This window comes from Pocillopora verrucosa, chromosome 4, assembly GCF_036669915.1.
Source record: "Pocillopora verrucosa isolate sample1 chromosome 4, ASM3666991v2, whole genome shotgun sequence".
Classification (NCBI taxonomy): Eukaryota; Metazoa; Cnidaria; class Anthozoa; order Scleractinia; family Pocilloporidae; genus Pocillopora; species Pocillopora verrucosa.
Genome location: NC_089315.1, coordinates 1,286,222 through 1,305,750, shown reverse-complemented (window position 1 = coordinate 1,305,750; position 19,529 = coordinate 1,286,222). Strand labels below are relative to the sequence as shown.

At 38.7% G+C, this 19,529-nt stretch overlaps 2 protein-coding genes across 4 annotated transcripts; one reads left to right on the top strand and one right to left on the bottom strand.

Moving 5' to 3' along the window:
* Window positions 1–7,379: 7,379 nt before the first annotated feature.
* On the bottom strand, window positions 7,380–12,019 carry LOC131792175 (uncharacterized). The gene is made up of 4 exons (XM_066165524.1): window positions 11,788–12,019; window positions 10,033–10,074; window positions 8,883–9,014; window positions 7,380–7,982 (listed from the first exon to the last, which is right to left on the bottom strand). Exons 1-4 carry the CDS (start codon window positions 11,876–11,878, stop codon window positions 7,510–7,512), a joined length of 738 nt encoding a protein of 245 aa, XP_066021621.1. The 5' UTR covers window positions 11,879–12,019; the 3' UTR covers window positions 7,380–7,509.
* Window positions 12,020–14,291: 2,272 nt separating this feature from the next.
* LOC131793514 (uncharacterized) lies at window positions 14,292–18,253 on the top strand. Of its 3 annotated transcripts, none has more exons than XM_059110930.2 (3): window positions 14,292–14,402; window positions 15,191–15,706; window positions 16,466–18,253. In XM_059110930.2, the coding sequence occupies exons 2-3, from the start codon at window positions 15,224–15,226 to the stop codon at window positions 17,747–17,749; spliced, it is 1,767 nt and encodes a 588-aa protein (XP_058966913.2). In that variant the 5' UTR covers window positions 14,292–14,402; window positions 15,191–15,223; the 3' UTR covers window positions 17,750–18,253. The 3 variants fall into 3 exon arrangements, with proteins under 3 accessions (XP_058966913.2, XP_066021716.1, XP_066021717.1); XM_066165619.1 differs by having other exon boundaries at window positions 14,316–14,402; window positions 15,186–15,706; XM_066165620.1 differs by having other exon boundaries at window positions 14,316–14,402; window positions 15,145–15,706.
* The last annotated feature ends 1,276 nt before the right edge of the window (window positions 18,254–19,529 follow it).

The window sequence follows — 19,529 nt, the reverse complement described above, 5'->3', positions numbered from 1 at the left end:
GCCACTTGTAGGTTTGCCTTGCTTGCAATTATTCCCTGATCCAGTAATCTCAGGGAGCGTATGGAACGTCGCCTTCCTCATCTTCTTGGAGATATCTGACTGGATTTCACTTTGTAACCTCGCATCACGTGGTGCAGTCGGCGCCAAATTACTGCTAAATCCTCTAAGAATTTTATGGAGTGACCTCTGAGGCAGTGTCAAGGTAAGCTGCCATCTGATCTAATGAATGAGATTAGAGAATTCCACTATCAATCAAAATGATTTGTTCATAACACTGGTTCGTGGCCAAGTAGTGCTGAAGCATTAAATGTAAGGAACGTTCCAGCGGTGGAAGTACGCGATAAGCATAACTTACTTACTTCCACAGTACTCCCTTCAGCATACGAATGAGCAAAATTTTCGCACAGACCCATACTTCATTATGCATCCATATTTGGAGCTTTATTATTCAGTGTATCACCACTAAGATGTGCATGCATAATGACGTATGGGGCTGTGCGGAAAATTTTCTTACGAATGTCTTTTTAATACTTGTTAGACAACAAATTAGAGATGAAATTTGCAATGTCGGATGTTAACGTTTTCATAAGGCTCTCAGGTTTCACGTCAACCATGTTCATTCCTTCCTGTTGCGAGCAAACGTGTCTGGGCACAAGGGATCTTTAATGTACAAATTCATAATTAAAATTTGTTTTGAAAGTCGTAAGTAATGCGTGGGGAGTTTGACGGATTATTTATTATAAAACAAGTGAAAAAGCCTTGACTGTTCTCTGTTCTGTTGTAAAATCCGCAGGAAGCGGTTAGAGCACTCAAGGAGAGGGGGAAAAACTTTCGACTACGTCTCGTGTTTCCCTATACACTTTTTTCGTGCTCTAGCTTCTTCCTTCATGCGTTACAACAGAAAAGAGTACAGTCAAGGCTTTATTTGCTTTATTTTTGTAGAGTCAAGTGATAGTGGCATTGACCACAAATGCTGCTCCAGAATGTACAAAAAAGTCAAAAAATTTTTTTGTCAACGCGCGATACGAAAATGAACGGGAGGGTTATAAAAAAAAAGTTAAACCCCCATCTAGCTAGCTGGTAGGTCGGTTAATAATATCCTTAGCTTAGAGCATGCCCTTAAATTTTCACATTTGCCCTCAAAGCTTTGCTTCTCGGACATGCATTCACTTCTCGGACAATGTCTCACCGCGGACACCACCTGACATACTAGCCGCCTGAAGGAGTTTATTTACTAAATAAGATGAAAAAAGGAAATGAATAATCAAGAATGTTTATCTTAAAGGTCCAAGAGAGGCAAGGTTGTGCTTGTAGTTAGTTTCTCGCCTATTGTGTTCACAAACTCAGAAAAAGTTTTATTGAATACGATCAATTTTCTGTGGCGGGGGGGAGTGTTAATTTTCATATTTTGCCTTTAAAGCTTCATGGAGGGGTCAAGTGCATCCTTAGACCCACTCTCAGCTCTGCTCTCCCAGTTGGGTCTAATGAACCGAACTTTAAGATGTATTAAATAGCAATTAATAGCTACTCAGTTAGCTCTGAAGACCTAGAACATGAATGTTCTTCAGAAAAAAAGAAGTCAAATTAACCCTTTGACTTAAACATTGAATCTCCTTTTAATGCTTGCCATTTGACAGCGAAGTTCTTTGAACAAAACTTTTCCCATTGATCCTGCTAAATTTACAGAAATGTACTTCAAAGCTTCTTTTAGAGGAAAAATCCCTTATGAATCAAACTTCTTCAATTTAAAGAACTAAAGTACAATGAAGGGAAGAAATAGTCATACCTTGGAGTCAAGACAGAATAAATATACAGTTATACTTGCACGACGGTCGCGCTTCAGATAGTTAAACTGATACAGCTTTTTATCGGACGTGTTTATTTTGTGATTCAAGTGGCGTACTTGGTGAGTATATCCTGGTTCACTTTCCTTTTTTGTTTTAGGTTTTTTGGTAAGTCGTAATAAGGCTACACTTTCTAACCGATAACTTCATGTATTTTGTTCCTTGCATACCGTGCTGCGGAATCACCGCAGTTCCTTGACATCATGTCGTTCTGGAAAGTTGACGTGAACTTAAACTTTGGAAGGTTCTTTGTATAGTCCTTGTCAATGAATAATCTTCCACAGGAACTCAGACCTGGAAACTGAGACCAGACAGTATACTGGGTTCAGGGCTATCCCATATTGCATGAGGTGATCCAGAAAAGCGCGTAACCTCTCGTTATGTTCTACTTTTGTATGGCCCACTACAAGGTCGTCATTGAAGAGGAATTTCAAATCATACCGGCAGGCCCCTCGATACTTGCATCATCCGCTTCCTTCCGATAGCCGATTGAAAATAAATATACAAAAGGGGGTGACAAGTGTAGTCAGCCTTCGGCTGTATGGATCTAGGAGTACTTGATGGAATCCAGAGTAAGTATACTGCGCTTACCTCTGTAATTCAAGCGTGCTTTCCATGGTTGATATTTGATGCAGCTCTCTTTCTATAGTTTGGTTCAACTTTGTCAAATCTACACTCATTCAAATGTCTCCCTTTGGTTTGGGAACAACGCAAATTGGTGATAACTGGTCAGTTGGTTCTTCAACATGCTCTTTGGCAACAAGGAGTGCCAAAAATGTGATCTCCTTCTTTACCATCCCGAGAAAAGGCTAATGAAATCGTCGAGACGATGTGAGGCAAAAATCCTTTCAGCTCTTATGGTGTATGTTTTAGGAAATTCAAGAATGAGGCCTAAACTGTGGATGTCAGGAATACCATGGAGTAGTTCAGGGGTCCCTCTGACAACATACATTTTTCCTTTGACGTGGATGTGCCTATGACTTGAGGTCTTATCAACACAGCCAACTATGTAAAGTTTTGTATCCCCAGCCCCAAGTAATTCTGTATCAGGAACTGGTAGCTTGTGCGATGTATATATCGTCGGAGACTTTATTGCATCCAACTCTTGCAAACCGCGTGTGTGTGCTCTGTTTGTATTTGCATAATGCGCCTGCTTACTCAAATATGCGTGCAGAAGATATAACTTATAATAGGTGCTAATTATAACCTGCTAATATGTTACATCCCCTTCTTTTAAAATTATGTTAATTAAAACAGAAACAAGCAAAAACAAAAACACATATATTCGAGCCAATGTCTAAGGTATAAATATCTTGTATACATGAGGATTGTTAGGTTATACTTCCTTATACTTCCTTGAGGAATGCAACTCGACAAGTTGTTTGCTAGGTTTTTGGAAGTATTGTTTGGTCTAAGATGGATCTTATTTCTTCGTAGCTGCGCACCAGTTTCAGTTTCTATAATATATGAGCGGGGCGTATCTCCCTGATCTACGACTCTACCAGGATTCCACGGCTTTCTCTCGGGATCTTGTACATAGATGGCTTGGTTCCCGTGTAGTTCAGGGAGTTCCTTAGTGTACCTGTTGTAATTGTAGCACTGGTTATCTTGTCTCGCTTTGAGCCGATTTCTAACTTCTTGGTTCTGTTTCTTCTTTGAAGTCTTCCATTTTAGCTGGGGTGATTCTAATTAGGTGGTGAATTTTCACATTCATGTCTGGTACTTCAAATTCATCCAACGGTGAAAGGCATGACAGGGTGTCAGCTGTGACCATTTCTCTTCATGGAAGAAATTTAACATCGTAGTCATAGGGTTGTAGACGCCACATCATTCTTTGAAGACGTGGAGGTGCTTGCATCAGGTTCCTTTTTGAGGATCTGTTTAAGGGGGCGATGCTCTGTTTTGACCACAAGCGATCTTCCGTAGAGGTACGAGTAGAACTTTTCGCAGCCACAGACCACTGCTAATAGCTCTCGTTCAATATTGGCATATCTGGTCTTCGTAAGGGTAAGTGCTTTCGATGCAAAGGCTATTGGCCTGTTGTTTTGGAACAGAGCTGCGCCCAAGCCCTTAATTGATGCGTTAACGTGAAGGGCAACTGGTTCGTTTCTGTCATTGTACGTCAGGGTCGTTGTGATACATATCAATGACTTCACTTTCTCTTTCATGGTTGCCATCCCCAAAAAAAGTGTGAAGCTCCTGCTTGTTTTTGGGTGGTTCTAGATTTTCTACGGCTCTGACTTTGTTTGGGCTGGGCTTGACACCGTCTGGTGTGTAAAGCATATCAAAGAAATTACACTCTTTTGTTTTGATAACGCACTTCTTGTCATTGAGCTTGATGCCAGCTATTCTGGTACGTTCCATGGTATCATGTAGGTGTATGTCGTGCTCTTTGTCATTCTATCCGTAGACTGTAACGTCATCTGCAATGCCAATGGCTCCCTGGCAATCACGATATATCTCGTCAATCTTTAATTGAAAGATATCTTGGCTCATTCGTAAGCCAAACGACATCCTAAGGAAACGGTATCAACCAAATGGTGTATTAAAACTTGTTAGGTATGAAGATTCCTCATCTAATTTGACACTCTAATAGCCATTGTGAGCATCGAGCTTGCTAAAGAGCCTCGCTCCTGCTAATTTGGGTGTAATTTCCTTTAAAGTGGGTATAGAATGATGTTCTCTTTTGATCACCTTATTCAGGTATTTAGGGTGAGGCATAAACGAAGTCGCCCGTTTTATTTTCTTCTAATAACCAGGGAGTTAACTCAATCTGTGGGTTGTGTTACTTTTGCAATGATATTTTGGCTTTCCGTCTCACGTAGTTCGGCTTGTAGTTTGTCTTTCAACTCCATGGGCACTTTGCGGGGTGATATGTATAGTCGTCAAAATATCCAATAATGCCATTGAAACATTCTGGGTGCATCTCCATCAATTCTAGTTTATTTCGGATTGGTGACCGTTCTCTCAGTGGTTCATGACTTCCGATGTAATTCGGGCTTTTCTTGTCAGTGTCTGAATTTTTAGCAGGAACATTGAAGCTGTCAGTTGGATCGGCCTAATCTAGTTTATTTGTTCTGAATGTAAAAAGTAGGGAGACTAGTTTCAGTGCAGTGCACGCTGTTAAACCGAGAATAGCTGGCCCTGAAGTGTCTGTGACGTAGAAAACGCAGTCGATCTTCTTATCTTTGTACTTGCAGGGAATATTTATGATGCCAAGCTGCTTGATTATAGAGCCGCCATATGCTGAAAGGGCGGCTTCGTTCTTTTCCAGTGTTTCTGGTTTGGAATTTCCTTCGTCGTCAAACTTCTCTGGGGCGATTATGCGTAGTAGTCTGATGGGCAAAACATTGCTTTTGCACCTGTGTCTACCTTGTACTGGAGATTAATTTTCCGCTTCTTGTCTGGCTGAGTTATCTCAAATGCTGCAAAGGCTTTGTCGCGTGTATCGTGTATCAAATGTCGCGTGTCTTCCATGGTGTTGACCTCGATGGTAGTAATTGTCAGGATTTCATCGTCATTAACGTCGCTCCTGTCATCAGTCGTGTGAATCACTCTCTTGAAGACCAGCTTTTTTCTTTGGTTGAATTGTTTCCGTTTTCCGAACCGGCAGACAGATTGCCAATGATTAGCTTTGCCACATTTTCAACATGATGTACCGTAGGCTGGACATTTGTTCCTCAGGCGTTGTTTTACGCAGTTGTTACAGAATTCCCTTTCTTGTTCCTTACTAATAGCATCAATACTTCTGTCCTCTTGATAGCTTTTACTGCTTACTGCTAGTTTTTACATGAGTTTACTTGTCGCCTCGTGGCTCCTTGCAATCTCAATAGCGGCTGCAAGGGTCAGTGATTTATCTCGGTTTATTAGAGATTTTTTAATATCAGGATTTCTTGACCACCAAATAAACTGATCTAAAACTCTATCTTCGACTTCGATGTTGTCGCGAAATTGACATTTTGCTGCTAAAATATTTAGTCTTGAAATAAAACCATCCACTGGCTCGCCTTGTTCTTTTCGTATTCCTTGTAGTGTATATTTCGAGATATCTGTGAATTCGATGACTCGTCTTCGCTTCCAGTTGATTCTCGAACCGTTTGAAGATAATGGCAAGCTTTTTTCTGTCTTCCTCCTTTGTGAATGTCCAGCTGTTGTATATATCCAGGCCTTTTTCTCCCGACCAGAATAGAATATAGCTCACTTTTTCATCGTCGTCGGTGTCTTTGAGAACGCTCGAAAATATAAGCTAACATTTTTGTTTGAAACTTGTGAATGCATTTATCGGATCAGGGGCGTCCCATGCCAGTCCACCTGTGGCGACGCAAAAGACGTTGCTGCTACCATGATTCGCTTTTTTTGGCCTCTCTAGTTCTCGATTCAACTGTAGAAATTATCCTTGTAAACCGCTTCCACCATGCGATTTATATATCGTCGAAGACTTTATTGCTTCCAACTCTCGCACACCACGTGTGTGTGCTCTGTCTGTATTTGCATAATGTGCCTGCTTACTTAAATATGCGTACACAAGATATAACTTACAATAGCTGGTAATTATCACGTGCTAATATGTTACAGCTTGCCATAGGAAGGGCTGGTAGCCTTCCTCATGCATAACTGGCCTGGACCCAAGTTCTTATGCACATGGGAGTGTATCCTTTCCAGAGGGCAACCACGACAAAAAATGGGACAGTGAAGGTAGCTTCTGGGTCAGGACTTAGGACGTCTCAGTTTTACTTAAATTAGTTATAGATAATCGTAGCTGAACCACTCCATGCTTGTGTTGACATGTAAGGTTAACTACTGAAATTATATTCAGAAATTAGTGACGTTTACATTGATAAGACACGCGATAGCAAGTTTCGCTGCAAGACGAGAGTCACGTTTCGTTTAATGCGAAACAAATGTTGTATAACTGTTTACTTGCACATGTCATGCATTTGCTTATCGTTCTGCATACGTCCTTTTGCTCGCGGAAAATCCGTTGTCTTTCAGTGAGCCTTAGTCGCCTTTAAGATTGATGCATTGAGGAACAGCGACGAGAATGGTTGTTTTAAAAAACAAATTAACTTCGACAACAAGAAACTACATAGGAAACCACAATGCTCTCCACCCCAAGCTAACGTAACTTAGGTGAAATTCACATATCACGGCCAAAGCCCCAATTTTCCCCCTCTGTCCCATTAATTTCTCTTGCTGCAACTTTGATGGAATGCAGGCAAAAGGTTTTCTCCAAGGAAAGCTTTTTCGCTCTCAGGGCCCTTCAATCGCTTGATACGCAAAAGATTTGCAAATATTTGCGAACAAACTTTAAAGCTGAAGATCTTGAGAAGGAAAATATTATATATGCTAGAGGCAAAATGAGTAATTTCGAATTTCGTGTCGTGAAACCAAAAGAAATTTAATCACAGTGGGATATCAGAACGGGGGAAAACGACTCCAGGGGGTAGCAACGGAAACTAGCAAAGAGCTCAATCACAATAATCAAGTCGGTTTTAGTTCTAAAGGACTAGGTAAAAAAAATAACATAACCAGACATTGACAAATAAAAACAAAAAGGATTTTAATATCTATTTTAACGTAATGTAAAACACTATTAAATGAACATAGCTTTTTCTTAGAGAAAAACAAAAACCCCTAGGCAAAAATAATAAAAATTGTCAATACCTCAAGTATTTGAAATCTCTTTTTTCAACCAGTCTTCAAGAATGGTTGCAACATCATCTCTATCCATATCATCCTCTCTAAGAAACTCTATGAGCTTCTCTACAGTTGCCTCACGTTTAACAGACCACTGGTCAAGAAGATCATGGGTAGGATTTGCTGACCGTTTTAAATTTTTTATTACATCTTGATCAATTCCCATTTTCTCTCCAAGTAAGCGATAATCTTTAAAATTATAATTATCTTCTACATTAAGTTTAAGGCAGATTTTACTCTTCACTTTAATTGGAATGTCTGCGACTTTAAAAGATCGCCCAGTGGCAGTCACTTTAGCCTGATCTGCATTTGAATCATTATCGTTGGCACTTTTTAGGTCTGCTGCGGCATTATCCATCTGATTCATTTCACTGCCCTCTTTGTTGATCTTCTTGTTAGCCTCAACGCCTGGCCTCTCATCCTCCACTATGTTACATTCATCTATAAACAGGAAAGAAATGAAGCTTGTCAGAACAGGTTGCCCTCTTTGTTGTTAATGGGGGAAAAAACATTCGTAACCACCACTAATGAACACAACCTTTTTTTTAGGCTTGCTTAGGGGGGATATATAAACTTTAATTTAATATATACAGGCTCACACGAATACACACACAGACAACACCAACAAATTGTAATAACAATGAGTTAAACCTACATAGCTAGGGATATATTATTTAAACAATCAAACAATGGCCATTGAAAAGTGATTAGTATTAATTATAAAATTTGAACTTCGCGGGAAAAAAGCACAATTGACATCGTAATTTACAGACTCAGCACCTAACATTAAAAAGTTTAGTCTCCTTGCATCGCCGTTCGAAGACCATGTCTCATGTTACTAGCAGCAGAGGTAAGGAGGACATTACATTGAGCGGCATACCTTGTGCAATACAAGGAACAATGTTTCACTGATTCAGAGTCAACACCGCAGTCGCAAATAGGCGACGCAAAACTATTAAATTTGAAGCCTTTTTCCCCAAGACTAGAAAACCTAAGTCAAAGGTTGTTGTGATCAAAAGATACACGCCTTGAAAAATAACAATCATGTAACCTACTGTAAGTATTTCTCCTGACCAAGTACAATTCTCCCATTTGATGTTGAAAACTAGATATGATACATTAATGTATTCAACTTAACCATTTAGGATAGTGCTATATAGGCCATATTGCTCTTGCAGCATTAGGAGAGGTAAACTTCAATTAATCATTCCCTCCTTTCTCCAAAGTTGACATGATGTGTTTTGACACTTTCAGTAGGGTGTTGTTAGACGGTAATTCACTGGTTGACAACCTTGAGCTAATACATCATTAGATGGTGGGTGTATTTTTCAAACATTTTACCTGGTTCACTTTTATTTAATGAAGAATTGCTGCCATTTAGAGGCAAATCATCTCCTGATCCTCTTGCGCTTGTGCTTGTGCTGGGGAGACCATCCTGGACAGATCTCCCAGTCATGTGGGTTGGACCACAAGCTGTCAAAACAATCATGTAAGAAAATTTTTTTTTTCTACATCCAAAAAATTCCTCCATCTAAAAAATTCCTCCTTATATCCTTTTCTATTTGTGGGGATCAAAAAAGTAAGCAAGGAATTGTTTAATGTGGAAATAAAAACAAGGATCAAGACATCATCAGTGAGGAAGTTAAAATTTTTTTCTGGCTGCTGGGTTGATCAGTTCAAAGTTTAAGCTTATGGTGACAACACTGGGCCCAGCTGCAAAACATGGGCTGAATTTACTAGAAAACAGGGGAAACATGAGATCCCATGGGCAGAAAGAAAGGGGAAGGAGTAATGAAAAAGACTTGTTTCATGAATGAAACTTTCATCAATTTGAGATCAGTTATGTCCATGTTTCTAACAAATGTGTTTTAATGTTGAAATCTCTTAAGTTGAACGTTACATTAACAGACTCAAGGTTTTTCCAAATACTACTTACAAGTGTAATATTTCATAAATAAGCAGCAGTCTTTTATCAGGTTTAAAATCACCAGCCATTGGTGAGTGACTTTAGACCTAACTGTAATTTTATTGAAGGTCTTTCCATTCCTGGAAAAGTGTGTCTAAACAGAACTCAAAACATTGATGATTTTTTAAAACAGCATACAAAAAATATTCCAAATTGTAAGAGACTGATATATTATGGTAGGCCTGAAGTTGAAACAAGTGAGATAGATTGTCAAGCTCCAGCCTGTTTTTCTTTTTCTTCTTCTTTCCCTTCTTTTTCATTTCACCTGAGTTTAAAAAAAAAAATTCCCCTCAGTCACAGGAGTATATTGATCTTTTCAGTATCTTAGCCCTCTGGAAATTACCATGGTTTATCTAGATGCCTGGGAGAAAAAGTCATGGTTATAGTCATTATACTGACAGAATGAATGCTTCCTCTTTCCCTTGGATAAAATAACACTCAAACTAGGCCACAGTTTTCCTTCAAATTATATACAACTTCCCTGATCTGAGACTGCATTAAATTTATTTCACTCACACTCTTTACCTGAGTAGTGTGTTTGCAGTGAACCATTCTTGTCAGTTTCTCCTGTATTACATTGAAACAAATTGATTTCATCAGTACATGTGAGCCACTACACACATTGTTGGTTTAATGTTCAGAAAAGTGAAAAAAAGAAATATACATTCATCAAAGAAGACTGAACACTGAATGAGGCTATAACTTCGCTTTGAGACTTTAGGAGAAGGGCACACTTAACCCAAAATTTGAGATTCTTCCCTTCCTACAAGGCTCATAACATGTCACTAAACAAAAATTTTTTTCTGTATACATTCTTTTTCCAATACAATGTCAACATTTCCTGGAAACTAGCTATAAAAACCTCTCATCACCCTCAGTGAGTGATCTCAAGCCAAAGAGCCATTTGGATCTTAGCCGGAGGAGTTGTAACCAAGTTAAGTCCTAATCGTCTATGATACTTGTGAAAGGGAATGCTATTTCAGAGGCAATGTTAAGTTGCCAAATGGAACATACAAGTCAAAAATTGAAAAAAACTGACATACATCTATAAACATATATTGTATATATATGTATATACATATATATATATATATATATATATATATTTATACACATACATATATATATATGTATATACATACATATATATATAATTTGTGCCTTTTGATGTCTTCAATTTTTTCTCTTAATTATACATATATATATATATAATTATATATATATATATATGTTTTAAAAAAAGTTGCAATTAGAAAATACATGTTTACCTCTTCTTTTCTCATCAAAAAGGTATCAACAGGATAAAATAAAGGGACAATTTTCCAAAAGGAGAGTACAATAGCCGTTGTCAAATTTCCAAAGTCTTTGCTTCACCTTCCCAAGTTTTTTCCGCCCATTTGTTTAGAGGTATTTTGTAAATCTAGTTATTAAATTAATATTGGTGAAAAAATGGGAGTGGACAAGTTTTCCAGCTAAATGCATGTATGATTACATCGATTTTAATCCACTGATCTTTATTCATTTCTTGTCAGAAATAACTAGACGATGAATGACATAATGGGCAACGTAGGAACTTATTAAAATAATGATTATTAGGTTGGTGATCGTTGGTGAATCGGTGGATTTGGCCTAAAAAAAATCTTTCCGGTTTAGAATATTTTGGCAAAGATTTGGACAGAATCGCAAATGTGTAAAATAACGTGGATCACGCATCATTCTCCTCTAATTTTTTGAAGGGTCGTAAGTTTTGACCAGCTGCTGTCCTTAGTAAGCTAGTATAATAGTGCTATGGCGGCATAGTTCAGTTCCTGTTTTCATCAATCCAGTTTAAAGCTTACTTTCCCCGACACCAGCGAAGAGAGAGGACTTATGATAAAATCTTAATTCTGTAGAGCATAGGAAAAATATGGATATATACTCATAACCAGTAAACTTACACCATGGAAAGTTTAGAAGTAGAGAGGTTTCGCATTATATTCGAACGATGACAAAATTGGGTAAATAAACAATTCGGGCCGAGAGGCCGATCGAAAGGATGGACTGGTGTATCCCGATTCGGTTTACATTCTCAGCTGTTAACAGTGCACTGATATCATGACAGAGTTCTGAGACTTGTTGCTGTGCTATTCAAATAGAAAATTAGAGAAAAGGAGGCCCACTGGGACCGTTAAATACACCAATACGGAAAATTCCTAGAATTATTCCCACGTTGTGAAGCTCATATACCTCACTGTGTAACCAAATATTTGGCCGCAAATGGAATTTTTTGGGCTAAGTCACCTGTATGTTTGCCTTGCTTCCGTTTATCCTCTGATCCAGTAACCTTTTTAACAGTTTCGGAGAACGCCTTCTTCATCTTGGACTTCTCCATGTATCAAGGCGACGTGCGCACTCTGATTGCGTTGAATCATGGTCGTAAAACGAAACGAGAGTAATTTGCATCCTGTCGCGGTCGAGTGAACATTTTTGGTGAGAGCAAGATGAATGAACAAGCAACAAGCGTGAATAAACGTGGAATGTAATGGGGATTCACCGTCTGTTGCTGTTCCTTCGAAAGTTAAAAAGTGTTTGCGGTCCTGCGCGACTCCTGTTATTCCTCCGTGACAAATTCGTTGTTAGGAGGCAACTAAAGACATTTAGAAAGAATCGAAACTGCACCCTTAGACCAAATTCGTCACGCTCAACGTTTAACAAAAAACGCACAGAGTTCCAAATATGCTTAAAGAATAGAGAATACCTAGAATATGGTTTTGAGAGACCTATCTCTGGAGTTATTTTCTTCGGGATAGACAATATACTTGAAAGCAAAAAAAATTAGCGAGCATACCTGAAAACATTACCTTTTGTAACACAATCTCATCCGGCTTTACAGATGGGGAAATGACACCTTTCAACTAACCCTTACTATCACATCGCAAACGGAAGTCGTTAGATGATATCCTAATAACAGCTGAGCTTACAGGTCAGAAGATTTAAAAGTGCAAGCGAATGGCGGGAGTCGCACATGCCTATTAACACCTTTTAACGATCGACTGCCTTTTGCTTTCCGGCTTGCCCAGCGTGTCGCCGTGTGTATTGTAGAGTTATTCATTGGTCAAGTAACTCCTTTCATTTCTCGAATTCAACTGTCCTTCATTCAGTGATCAGGATAGTAGACTTACCAAACAACACTCGCGATTAGTTAGTTTGCTTTTACTCAGGAAAGTAGATTTACAACACAATTAAGTATTCAATAGTAACGCTATGTAACGCAACAATAAACCTTTTCTCGGTGTGGACAAAACGTGAGATTGCCTACCCTGAGGCCTACCCTGTGGCCTACCCTGTGGCTTACCGGTGGTCAGACATAAAAATAAAATCAGTAAGAGTCGAACGAGTGGGCTGGCGTACAATTCTATGCCTCTAAAAAGGGTATACTAAAAGTCACTAACACGATTTTCAACGCCCGAGGGAACGAAACAATGCATATATTACAGCACTCAGCCTTGAAACATCCTAACTCTGTCTTCCCCACCCAAGCACTCAACCACAACGGTAGGTTAAGGGGGAGGGGAGAGGAGGGGCCAATATGGCGTGGTCGCTGAGGATATCTACAGTGGCGGCTTCATGATCCATACAGGCTGCCAGGTGGTAACATATAGTGGAGTGCTAGTGTAAAAATGTAATGAACAGCGTTATATCGGACAACATATCCAGGTAAGAAAACGCAAACAGTACGTGCCAGACCAATTTTTTAAGTGCCTCTTTAGTGCTGTAGAGTATTGAATTTGCAACAAGCACCCCGGGACACGCAGGCATCGCCGTCATAAACATTTCACAAACTTTACTTGCTTTTCCTACTGAAGTGTGGTAGCATAACAATACAAGTGGTGTATTAAGCTGTTCTCTGTGCAACAGGAAGTTCATTTGGGATACTATGTTGCATGACATTGTGTCAAAAAGATATAACACACAGAGTAATTGACAAATTTGACAATCTGTTTCGTATTTTTTTCTTTTCTTTTTATATCTCAAAATAAACGTCCTAAAGTTAGTTAATTAATTAATTATTCGACCCTTGCTGATTTTACTTTTATGTTTTTAAAAATCTGACCACCGGTAAGACCGTAGGAAGGCCACAGGGTAGGCCATGGCCTGCCGCACGTTTTGTCCACACCCCCTTTTCTCGGCCATAATCGGTCTCAAACACTAGCACTTAAAATGCGAGACACATGTTGTGTTCTCCAAACGCGAAATGATTCCACTTTAAGAAAAGACCTTTAACACACAACGACTACACTGTAACTGACAAGAAAATTACAACACACGCGGTTTGAACGAAAACGAATATTAATAGATTCCTTGACACTTCAGGGTTACGTAACTCCTGTGAGGTTTAAAGTAAATTAACATAACAAAACACATGTACCGTTGGAACGCGTTTGGTTAGCGCTGTTGAAGAAGGATCAAAGCAGCCAACCAAATCTTTGAAAGGCTCCAAACTACGACGTAAATCAAATCTGACCTTCTCGAAAACCGGTCTCAAATTATATACTAAAAAACAGTGATTTTGTTTGTCTTTGAGAACCATAAAATACGCCACAAATACGTCCAAAAATTAAATTTTTACACATTCAGAATAAATTGAAGTACATTTAACTATGGTGAAAAGGAAAAGGTACGGCCTAACTTTTAAGGAATGTTCAGTCAAAGTCTGCATATTTCTGGTACTTTCACCGCCATATTGAAAATAAACCTACCACAGTGTAACGTAATGAGAGTGCGCATTCCGCCTGCTATGTAACCACGCATCATGTTGTGTTGTCGGCGCCAAATTACCGCTAGCTGCATATGACCTCTTCCTAAATCCTCTTTGAATTTTATGGTATTGGAGTGACTTCTGAGGCAGTGTCGAGGTAACCTGCCATCTGATCTAATGTATGAGATTGAGGAATTTCCATTAACAATAAAATAATTTGTTCATAACACTGGTTTATGGTTAAGTAGGGATGAAGCATCGAATGTAATGATGTTGCAGAGGCGGAAGTAGGCCATTGGCATAACTTACACTCCCTTAGCATGTCAATGTCTTCTCAACACCTGTGAAACAGCAAATTAAAGATGGAATTCACAATTTTCATAGGGTTCTCAGGTTTCACGCCAACCATGTTCATTCCTTCTTGTTGCGAGCAAACCGTCTGGGCGCAAGGGATCTTTAATGTGCAAATTATAATTATTCCATGATTCATATGTTTTATTTTGTCTTCAAACCAAATTTATTTACTGTACATCTTTCATGAATATTCGACTGTCTCACAGTTAAGAGAGATCTAATATTACAGGGAATGGAGGGGCTGGGGAATGGAACATATGGAATTTTTTTAATTACAATTTAATTTAGCAAGTTAATTATTAGTCAAGATAAGTTTGGGCCTTGGTCTAGGTCTAAGATAACTTTCAATGACCAAGGCTAATACCAAAAACATGTTTTGTTCAATTTTCTCAGGGAATACTTTATTGCATTTGTTTTTGTTTCCACAATTAATTGCTTTGTTAAATCAATATGTTTTGTATCTTTACTGCCCAGAGGGTTTGTTTGTGGTACAAGATTTAGAATGTATGGTTTCCATATGTTTATATCTTTTTTTTCTTTTTTAGCTAATGAGGGTCTTTAATAAGTTTCAATCATTTTATTTGAGGTCAGAAGTGTTACCACAAAGCAAAACAGTGGAGATCGATGTTTAACAGAGAGGTGCACATGGCTTTTCCATTGAAGTTTACTGTTCTCTTTGTCATCAAATTCTGCATTTTTAGTATTGTGGAATGTGCTAACAACAGAAATAATGTTATCAGGCATTGCATCGATAAACAGCCATGTATTGGGACTTATAGAGACATATATAATGCTTTGGCTTCGGGGGAGAACAGCTATAACATTCGAGCAGCATTGTATCCAGTAAAGAAGCCTTCTTCTGTACTTGTCTTTGTGAATGTGTATGGACCTAATGGAACACAGAGTCCTAGATCAAATGCAGTCAAGTACACTTGGAGTACAAATTGCCTATTTGTTGCTTTACCTACAGCTGTCCTGCAGGGCATGTCTCTTGGCTCAATATTAGTGGATCCTCGCACAGGGCATCTAGATATCACTCTACCATCCTTTTGCTGTAGAGTTTGTGAGAGCAATAGAGAAAAGATGATTGAGGATGTTATAGCTGAGGTAAGTGTAAATCTGCTGGTGGGTGTGATTTTCCTTGCTTCATCTGAGAACAATATAGTGAAGGTATAAGAACTCCTTCTTTGTTTTTTATTGGACCATAATAATAAATCAAAGAGTCTCCAAGTCATATATCATCAATGAATTTTTAAATGAATACAAAAGTTAATTCACTTAAAAAATACACATGCATACACAGAATAATATAGAGCTATAGCCAACCTTGAAGTGGACCTGCAGATGTTATTTTTCACATGTCCAATCACTGAATGTTAATCCTTGTGGAAAGGAGCACACACTTGGATTGGTGGATTGGAACTTGTTTCCCTCAAATTCTATTGAAACCATATGAAAAGGAGTCTCAAAAATAACCAGTACATAACATCAAACAGGCCAAAATGTGAGTGAATACATTACTTAAAATTAAATTGTTCAGGTGCTTTAAACAGTTGTTTTCTTTAAAAAAGAACTGCAATTCCTGCTGACCTTAAAAGCAAAAGATTAGCTCTACAATATGTGATTTGTGGGGCACAAAATGGCAATAGATAGAGCACCTTACCTTATATACTGTTGGCTTCTTCTCATCGTTGCATAGAGTTATTGGAAAATCAGAAATAAAAACTTATTGTGTGATTTCCATTTTTGAGATAATTTAAGCAGCTTTTCAGCATAGCTGTTAACAGGGATGTGTATTACACTTATTTAGTTTTCAAAAAGATGTATTAACTGTATATATCACTATTTATGCTATTTAATTTCTAGCTCCAAGACTTGGCAGTGAGTCCAGCAATACCAGATCCAAGGCTGAACACAGCTGAATGTGTCATTAAGGATCATGACCCAAGAGAACTGGATACAGGACACAGTAATTTGATATATTCAATGTTATTCTGCTCTTTTATATCTGTCATGCTACTTGGTCCATTACTAGCCCATTTTATCTTGGAGTTTTTGAAGAATTATCCTGAAAAAACCAACAGTTTTTGTTTTTGGAAGGAAAAGCCTATAGTTCATGCAGCAGATTCAACTGTTTTTGTTATGCTGCTAATTGAAATTCCATTTATTATCTACACTTTTGCTAAAAGTTACAAAACAGAGCTTCCTATGATATTTATAATAGTATTTATAGGAATAATCACTACTGAGGGTCCTGTAATTGTCTTAATTTTAAAATGGAAGAAGTATAACCGAGGTAAACCAGGTATTAACCAGGACACTAAGGGAGACAGCAGTGGTAACCAGGACACTGAGGGAGGTAGCAGTGGCAACCAGGACACTGAGGGAGGCAGTGGTGGTAGCCAGGATACTGAAGGAGGCAGCAGTGGTAACCAGGACACTGAGGGAGGCAGCAGTGGTGACCAGGACATTGAGGGAGGCAGCAGTGTTGACCAGGGAGGCAATGGGGGTAACCAGGGCCATCAGGAAGGCAATGGGGGTATCCAGGGAACTCAGGGTAGAAACCAAGATACCATGAAAAGGAACAAAGGAGTTTTCTGCAGTTCAATCTATTACATATGGGTAAATTTACTCCTATACCATTTTTCCTGGCTGCTTATAGGCATAATGATAACCCCAACATGGGGGTTAACTGTTTTTTTGATAATCTTGGTATTTTTCATCAGCTCTTTTTCTCTGCTGTGGCATCTTTTTTTGTGTGCAAGTTCTCAAGCATTTATATTCTCTGGGGTTTGTTTCTTTGGCTTTTGTTGTGCTGCTGTTGTTCCAGTTTTAGCAGGGCACTCATTTTATGGAAGGGAAACAGCAGATGAAATTATAAAGGTGGCGCTTTTGTATATTATCACTTGCTTGGTTCCCAAGATACTAAAATTTTATGGATCACTAACCTCCAACCAAGGTGAACCTCCAAATCGTGCCTCTTCCACTATCTCTGCCTCGGGGCGCACCACTAACAAGGATGAGTCTACTGTGCCAAATGCTCGAACTACCAAGAATCCTTTTATTTCGAGAAAAGCTAACGATGGGTTTGAGCTCCAAAAACTAGGAACACGAGAAGAAGAGCGAGGACGTTTGCTCACGAACACTTAAGGATAGACCCCTCGAGCATTATCGCCTCCGCTGTTATTTGGAAAATGAGTCCTCCTTCCTTAGGAGGTTGAAGACTGAACCCAAGATAACAACAGAAATCAAACTCAGGATAGACTGAACTTTAACCATACATACATATCTTACAACAAAAGCAGCTTTCTTTCCTCAGCGGACTGCTAGCAAACTTAGCTTAGGTTGACTATACTGCTAATGAGAGTAATTTGAAAGTTATAAATTAGGCAAAACGAAGACTTATGATTGCTAAAAGCAAATCTTTAATGCTGAATATATCAGTTGGTATAACTTGAGCCTACTGTAAGCTACTTAGGCTAAGAACTTGGTAGGCTAGTTGTTGGTTATAAACTGTGAAAGTAACGACATTTTATACAGCTATCTAAGTAAGCTGCTAAGTGATATAAAAGGTGAACTATGACAAATTATAACCTGCCCATTACTTTTCGTGCAATTTCATTGCCTGGTTTCTTTACGTCACGTAATGCAAAATCACCGGACAGTTATCACGAAATAACTCTCATCAACGTCGATATTTGTCCTCCGATTGTTTCCGTCGAAAAGAAAAGAAAGCCAGCGGAACAAAAAGTCACCCTAAAAACCTTCATTTTTCATCTTTACTGCTTTTTATAATAAAGTTCGTATATAACGCGAAAGAGCTAGTTCTATCAGAGTACAAAACACGGAGCTAAGCTAAAGCTGTCACGCCATCTTCTAAATTGTACTCTGTTTAACCATTTTCCAACCTTCTCTCTAGCTTTTTTTTTGTTAATTTAAAGTGAAATTTTCGGGCCGAGGGAGCCGGGAAGTAGCGGCAGTAAAGCCAAACAAAGCTTTTTAAACGTACCAGGCGCCATAATATACGTTAATATAACGTGAACAGAGACGAAAATCGTAAAGGAGAAAACGAAGTTGGCTGTCCGAGTTTTGAAGGTTTTCACGCTCAGTTAGATTGGAAACTTACGAACGGTATTAAAATCAAACACAGCTAACCACCGTATAGCATACAAAGTTTCTTGTTCAAAAACAAAACAGGAATGATGAAAAATTTAACCCAAACTGGCATGACTTAAAATTCGTACAATTCATTATGGTGTTAGCGATTGCGATCATGCTGAGATCGATCGCGGCTGGCTCATCACGGCGATCTCCGGTCATGGCAGTGAGGCAAGCCTCAGAAATTACATCGTCCGCCCTTAAAGAGAACAACTAAGAACTTCCTCTGATATTCCTTCCGATAGGTTGGGTGGAAGGTTCCTGTGAATTCGGCTGTCGTTCATTCATAAAACACACACCTTGAGCAGTTTGTTTTCTACTTGTTACGTGCAAAAACTTGCGTGTTTTTATGAGCCACAATTTGGCCGGATTTCAATAAACGTTTCACTTTCAGATTCTGTAAAAAACTTCGGGCGAAAGAATTAAAGAGCCGGTCTGAAATTAATTTCATCCATTTTTTGGGGGGAAAAAGTAAGAGTTTTGGAAACAAATGTTGCAAAATTTGCCAAATGATACTCTTTGTCTTTCATTTTCCTCCAATTTGATCGGTTACTTTAAACAAGCCTTGAAATCTGATTGGTTGTTATGTTTTTAGTGTTTCCTCCTCAGTGGCTGGGAAAAAGATGCGATTTAAAGCAAAAAATGGTGCGATTCGTGAATAAATCGCATCAATTAGAGCCAATCAGATTACAGAGACCACCAGTGATTTCAAAATGGGTGTAATAAAACTTTGAAACTATTCCATTCCAGTTTAGTCTCGAGTCTGCTGATT

What these genes read in the sequence shown, in the direction of transcription:
- LOC131792175 (XM_066165524.1), bottom strand. Translation starts at nt 11,878, where the DNA reads ATGGAGAAGTCCAAGATGAAGAAGGCGTTCTCCGAAACTGTTAAAAAG. An exon ending in ACTGCAAACACACTACTCAG is followed by an intron (nt 9,015 to 10,032) that starts GTAAAGAGTGTG and finishes TTGTTTTGACAG; the next exon opens with CTTGTGGTCCAACCCACATG. An exon ending in ATTAAATAAAAGTGAACCAG is followed by an intron (nt 7,983 to 8,882) that starts GTAAAATGTTTG and finishes TCCTGTTTATAG; the next exon opens with ATGAATGTAACATAGTGGAG.
- LOC131793514 (XM_059110930.2), top strand. Translation starts at nt 15,224, where the DNA reads ATGTTTAACAGAGAGGTGCACATGGCTTTTCCATTGAAGTTTACTGTT. An exon ending in TTGAGGATGTTATAGCTGAG is followed by an intron (nt 15,707 to 16,465) that starts GTAAGTGTAAAT and finishes TTTAATTTCTAG; the next exon opens with CTCCAAGACTTGGCAGTGAG.